At 52.1% G+C, this 12,921-nt stretch overlaps 3 protein-coding genes across 3 annotated transcripts; 2 read left to right on the forward strand and 1 right to left on the reverse strand.

Moving 5' to 3' along the window:
• Positions 1–371: 371 nt before the first annotated feature.
• Positions 372–3,718, forward strand: COCVIDRAFT_27150 (hypothetical protein; the record flags this gene model as incomplete). Its single annotated transcript, XM_014700581.1, has 2 exons — positions 372–2,174; positions 2,255–3,718. The coding sequence occupies 2 exons, from the start codon at positions 372–374 to the stop codon at positions 3,716–3,718; spliced, it is 3,267 nt and encodes a 1,088-aa protein (XP_014556067.1).
• A 720-nt stretch (positions 3,719–4,438) lies between these two features.
• Positions 4,439–5,306, forward strand: COCVIDRAFT_38303 (hypothetical protein; the record flags this gene model as incomplete). Its single annotated transcript, XM_014700582.1, has 5 exons — positions 4,439–4,491; positions 4,550–4,580; positions 4,647–4,746; positions 4,797–4,856; positions 4,903–5,306. 5 exons carry the CDS (start codon positions 4,439–4,441, stop codon positions 5,304–5,306), a joined length of 648 nt encoding a protein of 215 aa, XP_014556068.1.
• A 675-nt stretch (positions 5,307–5,981) lies between these two features.
• On the reverse strand, positions 5,982–8,370 carry COCVIDRAFT_38304 (hypothetical protein; the record flags this gene model as incomplete). Its single annotated transcript, XM_014700583.1, has 2 exons — positions 5,982–7,058; positions 7,153–8,370. The coding sequence occupies 2 exons, from the start codon at positions 8,368–8,370 to the stop codon at positions 5,982–5,984; spliced, it is 2,295 nt and encodes a 764-aa protein (XP_014556069.1).
• Between the last annotated feature and the right edge of the window lie 4,551 nt (positions 8,371–12,921).

Consider the following 12,921-nt stretch of genomic DNA (forward strand, 5'->3'; position numbering starts at 1 on the left):
GTGGCAGACGTGTCGTGGGCGGTCGCAGCGTCGCGGGCCCTGCGTTGGCTGGGCTGGCTGGCTGGCTCGCTGGCTGCCTTGGTTGCAGTGCGCGCACGCGGCGCTAGGCCCAAACGGCCGCCATGTCGATAAAACACAGACAGCAGCGTGTCGGCTGGGCAACCGTTCCCTCCCGTTCACGCTCAGACTGGCTGCTGCGCCCGGCGCGGAGAATTACTCTGGCCCCAGCCAATTTGTCTTGTCGCCACACGATCCTCGACCCTCGTTCCCGGCCGGGCGTGCCTCTAGCTCCTTTGTCTGTCTATGCGAGTCTGCATGAACGCCTTCGGAACCCCTAGGCGTGAGCGTGACATCCTGTAGCGCCCAACACCATGGACCAGTCTTCGTCAACCCGCCCTTCGGGGATCCCCAGGCCCGCCCCCGCCTCTCGTCTGCCCGTCCTGCGTCAGTCGGCCAGCCAGTCGCAGTTGCGTGCCACCCCCTCGACCGAGCAACTGCGCAAGAAGCCCTCCCTAGCCTCCATCTCCCGCCCAACCGCCTCGACCCTACAGAAGAAGACATCCAGGGCCTCGCTCGTCCTCCCCAACGGCCCTCCTCCTCCTGCTGCTGCTGCCCCCTCGGTTGCCGCGCCCCCGAGTTCGACTCCAGGACGGACCCCCTACTCCTCTTCCCGGAGAGTCAGTGGCATCCCCAACTTTGGCCAACGCCGCACCTCGACTGCTGCTTCGAGCGCTTCCTCCAATTACAGCGATGCTTCAACCTTCAAGAAACCTCTGGCCCGGCCTGTCTCGTCCCAGCCGAAGGAATCGTCACGTCCAACTTCGTCATCTGTCCCTGGCGGTCCGGAAGACACATTAGGCCGGCTAGAAGGCTTCAGGTCGGCCTCAAGGGCATCCTCACGCGCAAGTTCACGGGCAGCACACCATGAAAGCGACGCGGAACATGAGGCCGCCGTTTCAGATGGCTCAGAACAGCCACGACCCTCACTTTCGGAAAGAACCATAGAGAGTCTATCGCAACTTCCATCTTCACCAGCACCAAAGAAGGGAAGGCGCAGGTCGAGCTTCTTCAACAACGACAACAGCATGCCACCACCGCTACGCCCAGCGTCGGCCACGTCCAACGGCAGCAGACCATCGACCAGCGATGGCTCGCAACAGACCATCCCAGGAACTCCAAAGAGACTTGCTGTTCCCCCTACCAACAGGATGTCCATGACATCCCCGGGCAAACGAAGTGCGAGTGCCAATGTCATTTCATCAGCTGTGACGCCTACCAGACAAACATCCCTTGTGCGTTCCGCGTCAACCGTTAAGAAGCAGCCACTATCGGCAGCCCACAATCTCCAAGACACACCCAAGCCGCGTCTGATGACCAACACTAAGAATCTGGCTGCCCGCACACCGAGAACCCGGGCATCCCTTGGCAACATGTTTGCACAAGCAACCTCACCTCCCGGTACTGCCGTAAGTTCTCCAGTATCAGGTCACGAGACCCCCGTGAAAAAGACCCCAGACACCGTTCGAAGAGTCGCCAGCTCTTCAGCAGCTCTGCGGGATCATATTGCAAAGGCCAAGGCGGCAAAGAAGCCAGATATCGCTCCGGCACCCGTCGAAGCATCGCCAAAGGCTGCGAGCTCCTCGAATGCCTTGAGAGAACAAATCGCAAAGGCTAGGGAGGCTGCCAAGCGCGCAAGGGCCGAGCCCGTTAGGAACAGTACACCCCCTTCGGATGTCATCATTCCCGATCCGGCCGAAATCGCAACATTTGACTTTGGTCTCAATGAAGACCCTTTCAACCAGCGCACCAAAGGTGGCGCTTCTGTTCTGCGTCGGCGTATCGATACAGCTCGTGGAGATGGCCGCTTGAACATTGCTGCAATGGGCCTTAAAGAGATACCAGATGATGTACTTTCAATGTATACTTATGATCCCAACGACACAAAGGTGGCGTGGGGCGAAGTTGTAGATCTTACTTCTATTCTAGCTGCGGATAATGAGCTTGAAATTATCCCAGACAGCATGTTTCCTGACGTTACCGTCGAAGACATGATTGATTCCGACGAGGCAGGTCCTCAGTTTGGCGGAGTCCAGAATATTGACTTTCACGGCAACATGCTTCGAGAGCTGCCCATGGGACTGAGACGACTTACACAGTTGTCCAAACTGAACCTTGTAAGTCTTTGCTCAAGCCGGCGGTGTTCCCTCAGTCTGGCTCCATTTGTATGTTATACAAAAATGCTAACAATATCCAGTCAAGGAATAAACTATCCATGGAGGTATTCGACGTGATTGCCCAAATACCCACTCTTCGGGAGTTGAAGCTAGCCGAGAACAACCTGGAAGGTCCCCTGTCACCATCGCTGTGTGATCTTACGGCATTGGAGATTCTAGAACTACAAGCAAACAAGCTAGATAGCCTCCCCAGTGGCTTCGAGCGCTTGACCCAACTCCGCACGCTTAACGTAACCGACAATCAGCTCCGCAGCATTCCCACCGAGGTTTTCTCTTCCGCCCTCATTGAGCTGCATGCGTCTAAGAATCGTCTCGAGGGTGCTCTCTTTTCTACAAATTCTGTAACGCATCTGCAAGAACTGCACGTGGCTCAGAACTCTCTTACGTCGCTATGCGAAGACGACTCAATTGATTTGCCCGCACTTAAAGTCTTGAATGTTTCTATCAACCGACTTACCTCTCTACCTGCAGTATCGGGTTGGAGCAATCTCATCACTCTACTAGTGGGAGAGAATAAACTCACAGCTCTGCCTGAAGGTTTTACCGCCCTTCAGCAGCTCCGTACTGCAGATTTTACTGGCAACGACATAACCCAGCTTGACGAAAAGATTGCACTTATGGAGAGTCTTGACCACCTTACTGTGGCTGCCAACCCCCTGCGTGATCGAAAATTCCTTTCCATGGGTACCGAAGACTTGAAGCGTGACTTGGCCTCTCGGTTGCCAGCTGATGATCTCCCAGCCGAGGTTGATGAAGAATTTGTGAATGAAGATGCTCAAGAGTCTCAATCCAAATGGGAACTTACTCCCTCTGGCACTTTGGATCTAGCAGGCAAAGATATGGACGAGCTTGAAGTTGACGACGCTACATCAGAAGTTCTTGTTAATGGCTTACGTCAACTCCAACTGCAGCGCAACAAGTTCATCGCTATTCCGCCTGTTGTTGGGACTTTTCAACACCTCACTGTTCTTGATCTTTCCAGGAACGCTATTGGAGTTGCATTGTCAGCACCGCTCGAGCTCGCCCAACTTCGCGATCTCCGTCTTGCTAGCAACAAGCTGACAAGCTTGACACCACTGACGGCCCACCTCACAGCACCGCACCTTGTCACCTTGGACGTTTCGATAAATCGCCTGAGTGGTGCTCTGCCTACCCTTCACACCTCATTCCCGTCGCTCACCACTCTGTTGGCATCGGACAATAAGATTGCAGAGGTCTCTGCTGAAAGTCTGACGAACCTGAGAATTGTGAACCTTGGAAACAATGACATTGACCGCTTGGAGCCACGTATTGGCTTGCTCCAAGGCACTCTGACTGGCTTCGAGGTTGAAGGAAACAAGTTCAGGGTGCCCAACCGACAAGTCCTACAAAAGGGTACAGATGCCGTTTTAACATGGCTTCGAGACAAGATACCAAGGGAGAGTTGGAAGAGTACCGACAGCGCAAGTACTGAATTCTTCGATGCTGATGATGGTGGCTTTTAGGTTTCTCGGTTGGGATGTTAGACTAGGGCGGCAGGTTTAGGAAAAACAGGGCAGGTGTCTATGGAAGAGTTATTCTCTTGGCTATATTTTAGGTATTTTGTAATACTTTCATGTATATATTTGCCCTATGGTCAAGGGTTTGGAGGTATTTTCTTTTAGACTTGTTCCTTGGTATATTTTTCTTATTTTTTCTCCCTTCTCACTTTCTATCATTTCCATACTTGCTATTCTTTTCTCGCGTATCAAATGGGGGAATTGCTACAATGGCCATACGGTGTTAATTGTAGAATTAGTCATGGCGATCTGATTACGCAGAAACATGCATAGCCCTATATCCTTTTAGAATGCAACTCGATAAAAATAATTCCGACTGATGTGTGATCACCGTTGTTGTACATAGTTTGGTTCAAACGTCCATGTCCCGAAGGATGCGCGCCGTCTCGTCGACCCACTGACTAGCGGACTAGCGTCGGCGAAACGCTTTTCCGCCAGCTCGCCTCGCGCACGCTAAGCGGCACCTCGAAAATTCGCGGATTGTCGAGATTTCTTTCCCCGACAGCCGTACGATTCACTAACCACCAGGTCCGCCATCGAGGTACGTTAGCCATTTCCGCGTCGCACCGAGCGCAATCGCAACATTCCATTGTCAACGCGACACTCGATACAACAAAGCACGGTTGGGCGACAGAGGGCTGATTCGAACATAGACAATCCGATACAATGGCCATCAAGCACAACCAGCAGATTCAGAAGAATCACTTCCACAAGGACTGGTATGTTGGAGAAATGGGAAAATTGTTGCAACGGTTCAGTAAACTAACTGCAAGACAGGCAACGCTACGTCCGCGTGCACTTCGACCAGGTAATTCCCCTCTCACCTCGCTGAGAGTAGTGGCGCCTGTGTACACATTTCTGACATTGCAAACAGCCTGGCAAGAAGAAGTCCAGACGCAATGCTCGTGTTGCCAAGGCTGCGAAGGTCGCCCCCAGGCCTGTTGACAAGCTGAGGCCTGTTGTCCGCTGCCCAAGTAATTATTTTCTGCCGAATGCACGTTGACAAAATTGCTAACCGCCGTAGCCATCAAGTACAACCGCCGTGTCCGCCCCGGCCGTGGTTTCTCTCTTGCTGAGTTGAAGGGTAAATATTCTACTTCAACTATGTTGAGCACTACTAACATGTGCAGCTGCCGGTATCCCCCGCAAGTTCGCTCGCACCATCGGTATCTCTGTCGACCCCCGCCGCCAGAACCTTTCCGAGGAGGGCCTCAAGGCCAACGTCGAGCGCCTCCAGGAGTACAGGAAGCGCCTCATTCTCTTCCCCCGCCGCAACGGCAAGACCAAGAACGGTGACGCCTCCGCCGAGGACGTCAAGGCTGCTAAGAGCGGTGACAACCTCGTCAGCAACACCTCTGCCGTTTTCCCCATCAAGAACACCGTCCAGCTCGAGGAGGGCCCCATTGGCAACTACGAGGCCACCGAGAACGCTTACAGGAAGCTCCGTGACTCCCGCGCCGAGGCCCGCTACGTCGGTGCCCGCGAGAAGCGCGCCAAGGCCAAGGCTGAGGAGGCTGACGCCAAGAAGAAATAAGCTACTCGCTGGTGAAGCGACTGCGTGGTTCTTTGCTATGGCTTACGACACTATAAAAGTCAAGGTTACGATACGGCAATGGATATTTCCAGCATGGGTATTCCCAGCGTGGGCAATCCCAGCATGGGCGGCGTCACGGTTAGGTCTGTCTAAGGATGACAGCATGTGAATGATACCTAGTTTTTCAAATGCAAGCCGTGCCTCCCATTTTTGCTGTTTTAGATGTGTCTGCCCCGAGGTAATATTTGTGTCACTAATTCATCTCGCCAACAGGGTTCGGTCCTGGAGACGGTGGATTCAGGACTCCATTCTTGGATGTTAACGTGGTTTTTTATTGCAAGTAACCCGACAGCGCTTTGTGCCTCGTCCAAGTTTCGGTCAAACTACAAGTCAGCTTCTTTTTATCAATACGGACTTGGAACAGTACTATTCAGCATTGACCAAAGCTTCTCCTTGATCTGATCTGTCCCTACATATTCCTACACTCCAAAGGGGCACAAAAAACAGAAACTAAGCCGATCGAGAATGTACGTTCAACCAGTCACATCAAAAAACATCCATAAACTAACAAAAAGGTCCATGTGGTATAGTCATTCAATTCATTTCACCCATTAACCAATCATCAATCTACAATGAATGTCTCATTGAAAACACGCCCGACTAGAGCAAAGAACCCTATGACTGCATATTAAAATCCCAAACGCCCGAGCCATCCAAATTCAAGGGGGGTTGGAAATCCAAAATGTCGCTGTCTGCTAACGGGAGTTGGGACTCGGAGTCGGGGTAGCTTATCGCAACGGAGCCTTGGTAGCTTGACGGCGGAGGAGGAGGGGGGGAGAAGTTGTTGGGAGGTTGATGTTGATGTTGGTGGTAGCCTGATGATGATGGTGGTGGTGGTGGTGGTGGTGGTGCGGTGGCATGGCTTTGGGGGTGTGAGTGTGTAGTATCAGTCATGATATCATCCAAGCCCCAGGTCTGAAAGAAGGATGAGGTATCGGCTGTGTTGATAGGAGCAGCGCCAGCACCAGTCGCAGTAGGACTCTCCTCACTTCCACTCATCCGGCCGCCATCTTCATCTTCCGTTGTCGCCGCCGCCGTCGTCGTCGCTGTTGCGCTTCTACCTCCCATCTCCATAACCGCATCATCCAGCATGTTGCTCAAACAGCGGGCGGCTAGGAAGGCCATGTCGGATTTCCGGCCGAGATACCATAGTCCTTCGATGCAATCGCCGCATCGCGCCCGCGCTTGCTCGCGTTCTTCGCGTGTGGAGTCCGTGGAGGCGGCGATGGAAACGAGTATGTAGCCTGCTCTGCATAGGGAACGGACGAAGACGACGGTCCAGGGTTCCGTCAGTAACGCCGCTTCACTGAGGGCAAAATGGAATTCGCTCCGTACACCCCCTGCGGCTGCAGCTGCCGCAGCTGCAAAGTCCTCCTCGCTCTGCGCTGCGGAATGTATACTCGCCAGACTCAGATCCGCGACCGCCAGCGCATTTTGACGGCGCAGCGTCGCCACGAGGTTCGCAGCTAAGCGGCAGGCGCGCTCGTTGGGGAGCGATAAGGCTGCAGTGTCGATTGTGTGGAGGAGATCTGAGAGGAGGAAGATGCCGAGGTGCCAGTGACCCGCGAGGAGAATGTACCAGGATTGAATGCGCGTGGGGAGTGTGGCATGGTGGGTTATGCAGTCTGAGATGAAGGGGGCATAGGTGCGGGTCCAATGCGTATATACTTGGAAGGCGGCGTTGATGGCGGACTGTTGTTCTGTCATTAGTATGACATCTCGAAGATGATGGATTTGTGGAAACGATCTTTCAAGTTCCTTTTTGAAATGACGGAATTTGACCTACCTCTATTTTATCTGCTGACGCTCGTCGTGATACGAGCGTTTGAATCTGCGATACCCGTCGATACAATAGTACTTTTACCGGCGCGGCGGAGCTCAGTGTTGAAGCAGCAAGTTTGTAACTGCATGGCCATCTCGTTGCTCCGGGGTCTGCTTGCGAGTCTGGGCTGCGCATGAACAAGTTGCCCCATACTTTGTTGTCTTCTGGGTTCTTAAATGCCTCACTTTCCACAGTCGCGGCGTCGATGGTGGGGTCTGGAGGGACAGGATGAAACTGGGTGTTGAACATGTTTGGTATTACTGGCCATGCGGTCGAGGCAGAAGTGGCGGCGGGGGGAGGAGTGGGCTGGGTGGGTTTGTGGCTCTCTGGTCGAGGGAGTTCGCAGTCTTCATCATCGACGACTACTGTGCGTTCTGATATTGTGGCTGATAATGTGTCGAACATGACGCCGAGCCAGTATAATAGGTTGAATGTGTCGCGGTCTTCTTGTCGGAGAGGGTCTTGGAACTCCCCGTCTGCTGTCCTAGACATGGCTTGTTCTGCACGCTCCAGTGCGCGTCGCTGAGCCATCATCTGGCGCAATGCTAGTTCCAGAAATATGGGTGCTTCGTCGTCTTGTATGATGCTCTTGAAGTATTCGTATTTGGCTTTCAGTTGGGAGACGCTGTATGGAAAAGGGCGGGATATGTCGAGAGGCCGCTGCGTGAGCGAGAAGATGATCATTGCGAAGACGACGCGGAACGAGTCGATGCCAGCTGCACGGTGCAGTATCTGGGATGTTTGGTGCCATAGACCTTCTTGCATTGATCGCTCAAAGTGATTCGACTCTGGGAATTCGTCCGTTGAGAAGTTGAAGTCTGTTGGCCGAGCCCGCGAACCTCGGTCACCTGCTTGAGCCCACTGCGATGCAAAGGCCACGACGGCCATGTTAAGTGCCTTGGAGGCTGTACGCTCTTCCTCAGCCGTCAAGGCTCGTATACGAATGGAGTTGTACGCTCTGTCAAGCTGGATGACACGGTTGTACATTCGGTTACCCCATATCGAACCCCATTCCCTGTTTGCCCTTCCTGCTGATAAGGCGGACGGCTTGTGTTTCTGTAGTGTGTACGGACAATTGTGCTCGGTCAGCCAGCATGAAAGGGCGTTTTCCATGCTGTCGTTGTAAATTCGAAGTAGGCCGTTGGTTACAAAACCACGTGAACTCCTTTCCCCTAGGAGCATGTCCTTGAGCTGAAATGAACCGTCACCCATCGGCCGCTTATCTCTAAACCTTCCATCGAATGAGGATCGTTGGGAGTGTGATGATGACAAGAACGGGCCTCGCCCGTAGCTCTTGCGTGGTCGCACTGGCACCAGATCGCTAGCATAGCCGGAACCGCTCATCTCGTTATCGATATCCTCAAGTGGTATGTTGTTTGAGTCATCTTCTTGATCCTCCTCTTCCTCAAAAGACTTTGCCCAGCGTCTTCTTCGGTCAGCTACCTCGAAACTAGCGTTGCCCTGGAAGCCGTGATGCTGAGTCGTGGATCCTTCGGTGCTGTCAATGCTACTTTGAGTCCCAGATCTTGTCCTCTTTCGTTGAGGTTCCTGAGTTGAGTTGACAGTAGCTTTCAACCAGTTGAAAGTGCAAGCCTGATTTTTTCGGAGGCAGTTGGAACAGGATTGGCCTGTAAAGTCAGCAAACCTTTCTGCATCGCAGGCTCTTTTGCTGCGTCGACACGCATCACAACTGCGTCTTTGGCGGCGGCGAGGGGGATCGGGTAAAGCCGATGGGTTGGCCACGTAAGTCGGAGGTGGTGGTTGTGATGACTTGTCAATGTTTTCCGGGACCTCCTTCATAGTACTGCCTTCGAACGTCTTGAGCATCTTGGATATTTCGAGCTTGCACACACACACACATACACACACACACGAGATGACCGGCCAGATAGACTCATCAATAGTGCCCCAGGGGCAGAGACTATAGCGGATACTTGAGGCACCATGGATGCAAGCATTGCAGAGCACGGTGTCCTAGTCCCTGCAACGACCCCGCTTTTTTATATTCACTGTACCCATTGCGGGGGATGAACTGCGAGGATGCGAAATCTTAGACCTATTCCAAAACGTCATAACCGAGTCTTGGTTTCAAAACTGATGGCTGTCGGCCTGAAGATCCGCTACGTGCCGCTTATGCTGTGGACCATTCAAAGCGTGATCGCCATACTGAGGCGCTGCTCTTAGTTAAGATCATGTAGCAGCACAAACATATAGAAATCGGGCACACGCGTTGGGCGGTGACGAATTACACGTGAAGTGCATTGGCGTTCGGTGTTTTTTTCCCTCAGGAATAGCGCCTTCTCGGCCGTTTTGGTCAAACCTGGATCCCTAGCTGAAGCGCTTGCTTCCGCATCGCCTTTTTCCATCAACCAAACGAAAACACCTGCCAATTTGAGCTTGTCATCGACTCCGCTACTGTACCCTGTCTCACCAACTCTGTTACGATGCCTTCCCTATTGCGATGGTAGATGCAGTGCTTGCTGGAGCACGAAGAAGCAGTCCTTGCGTGGCAACAATGCCTGCATCTTACTCCCATGGACACAGCCACTAGAGGCCAAGGAACCTTGCCCGAAATGATGTGCTTCCCCGACCTTCTCTCTGCGATGAGCCGCTCGACATAAACGTTGAGCAATATTCCTGCGGCCCGTTTCTAGGCATAGAATAGATCTCGGGAGTACATAGCGTTCGTTAAAATCGACGTCAGGACCGGGATACCTTGACAACGGAAATCCGGAAGATGTGGTTGGAATCTGGAACAACTGCTTTGCAATGGTTGGTCCGAGAAGCTTCACACATGTCGCTTGACGTGACACTCCTGAGAGGTTGTGCTAAAAATCGTTATCAACCATTGACCCGATTATGGATCAAAATATTGAGTTGAATCTGCAGACTTACTGACGTGTCCGAACGGCTCTGAAACCCCAGCAGTGGTTGCTTTGTACTAGAAAGAGCCCGGTAGATAGCCCCTGACAGGGAGTAGAGAATGTTTCTTTTGCAGCATATCTCGCCGCCAATTACCAAGCCACGTTGTTATGGTGGTCCATCTGTCCAACCGTACTTTTGCACGCGCTCTTCGAGAATCTTCGGTACTTGATCACGGCTAATTGAATACCCAAGATTGTGCAGCATCGACACACGTGGCTTCAACGTTATATTCGTCAATGCAGGTGTGGTGTGCGTAATCTTGGACAGAAGCTCCCAAGTGCGAGATTCTCTTCATAAAGCCGTAGGTAGATGCGCTTGAGGGCTGCGTTCAAAGTCTGTGCTCCTGTCACATGTTCTCCATGCATTGTCATGACATCTTCTGATTGCTCGCGATACATATCCGAGCCTCACCAAAATCGAAAAAGAGCGGTCGACGGGTACCGATTTCCGTTGGGAGATCGGTCCAATCCAGAGGGTCGACGGGACTACCTCCATTTCTTATCAGAGAAGGTATCTGCAAGTCCAGCCGTTTGAGCAAGTCCAGCCGTCTGAGCCAGTCGGATGCAAAGAGGGACGGCTCGAGTTTTCGGGTCTATTGTTCCGTCTGCCTCAGAGAAGCGAGCTTTGATCCGTTCTGGGCATAATTCCATCTCTTCCGATTTGCCTGAGCCTAAGGTTGTCTTCTAGCCGAGATGCATAGCAAGTGCGTTTAGTATGATTGCTTCGGCACTTGACGTGATCTTAAAATGTACTGTTGAGGATCGTAGGCCCGTAATTACACGATCTGTCCTTCTCGGCTGCCCGGGCAAATCAGTCTTAGCTCTTCTTTGCAGCGATACAACAACCGCCCTGGTATGTGATCTGCCCTGTCATGTAACTTGGTCTGTATGCGCGAACATTGTGAGCCATTGGTAAAACGTTGGAAAGCATTTTGGTGGTGGCTTTTCCTATGCCGGGTAGGTCTCGAGGGGCGAGTGGGGAGCGTTTCTCCAAATACAACGGTATACTTGGGCTCTGCAGGATGAACAGAGAGGTTAATTTCCTGTGAATATACATGACGGGGACACCAGCAATTTGAATCATGACGTTTTGAATCGGCCGGCCATTCTATTCTACATCGGTACCGAAGAATCGAAAGATGGGGCATGGATTTCCCGATACAGAAGTCGGCATCATTGATCCGCAGGACGCTTTGTCGTCGTAAGCCTGCTTGTATTCTTTTCCCTGTAAGAGTCGTCGGGATACCGCGGCACATACTTGACTAGCTCGAAGCGGTGGATATTGCGGAAGCGGTCCGGAAGCGGATCGGAAGCGAGATCGAAACCATTTGGTAATCAGATAGAATACCGTAAACAAAGGGATGTGAACATCAAAATTCCCTTTGCATTTGTTCTCCTTTCTTGACGAGACAGTTGATAGTTAGAGGTTGTGAAGCGCTGCGAAGAGGTATGTATGCGTTGCTTGCTGTTGTAAAGAATCCAATGTTCTCTTGCTGAATGCATAGTATCTTGCTGTTCTGATCACTATCTTCTTCACAGGGTTTTCACTTTCGTGGTTTCTGCAAGATATTAGCTGGTCATAGATATCGGATGTTTTGGATTGAAGAGTGCTAGATGGGTTGGGGATGCGCATCGCCCTAGTCCAGAGTGCATACTGCGCTTGATAGTCATCTCCCGTCTTAGTTTGGAACGCCTACTACCAGACGTCCAGACCGTTGAGCGCATCGACCTCAATATTTAGGCGCAAAACTTGATCGCAGGCATCTTAGCACTTCCATGTAGCTTCGCTGTGCTGATATACTGTCTTGGTGGTCAGTTTTGGTATCGTTTTCATTCACACCCTCACTATCGAGTCCTTCACGCTGACAGATTAGAGCAAGGTACTCAGGATAAAACTGACTTTCTGTGAGCTGCAGCACAAGCCAAGGACGTTAGCATCGAAACCCTGAAGGAAGGATTGCTTGGTGATGCTAGTTTCAATACTCAACATACCTGTCATGCATGTCCTCTCGTTTACAGTATCTGCACCGACGTGCTACGTCGAAACATGCAGTCTACTAGTGATCGCAAAATGACGTGTTTTAAACCCATTTGGGTATAGAGCTGCTGCATAGCTTTCCCCCCCACTGTTAATTATTAGCTAATGGTCGAAGGGTCATGGTTCCTTCTTTTTAGTTTGAAGATCCCCCGCTTCCTCTTCCGCTACCGCCTTCACTATACCGACACCCATCAGGATGGATCTTGGGCCGAGAACTACCAGTGCTTAATACGACTACACATGAAGACGTGGGAGCGTCGTGGTCGGCCGATATGCTCAGGTTGATTCGCATTACCCACTGGCAGAAAGCCGTCTTTCAGGCCCCCAGCGAAATTGGTCGACGACTGAGTCTTGCTGCTTCGTTACACCAACGCATTCGCAAGCGAAGAGAACATCTGTCTCTTGAAGGATTCAGGGCGAGACCCGAGACCCCTGTCGAAGCTCATGGGCTCGAACTGCCACCTTTTGTCTTACGATGAGCTTACCGATTGTGGCCACAAACTGCACGTGGATGCTTGGTGATCTCAGAACAGTGGGTCTCGGAAACGGGCGCGGCATGGGATGTGGTCATTCGACCCTGAACGAATGGGTTGACAAACCCTGCAACAATACATCGTAACACCAGCTCAGCAGCTAGGGGTGTCCGCCTCACTTGTGGTCCGAGAAGACGATTGCGAGGGAGGACGAGGTAGATGATATATACATTGCACAGGCACGCGACGTCCTACGGCCGAAAGCAAGGGGGTTCATCGGATTAGCTGCCAATAGGGG

Source organism: Bipolaris victoriae (genome assembly GCF_000527765.1).
Source record: "Bipolaris victoriae FI3 unplaced genomic scaffold scaffold_48, whole genome shotgun sequence".
Taxonomy (NCBI): Eukaryota; Fungi; Ascomycota; class Dothideomycetes; order Pleosporales; family Pleosporaceae; genus Bipolaris; species Bipolaris victoriae.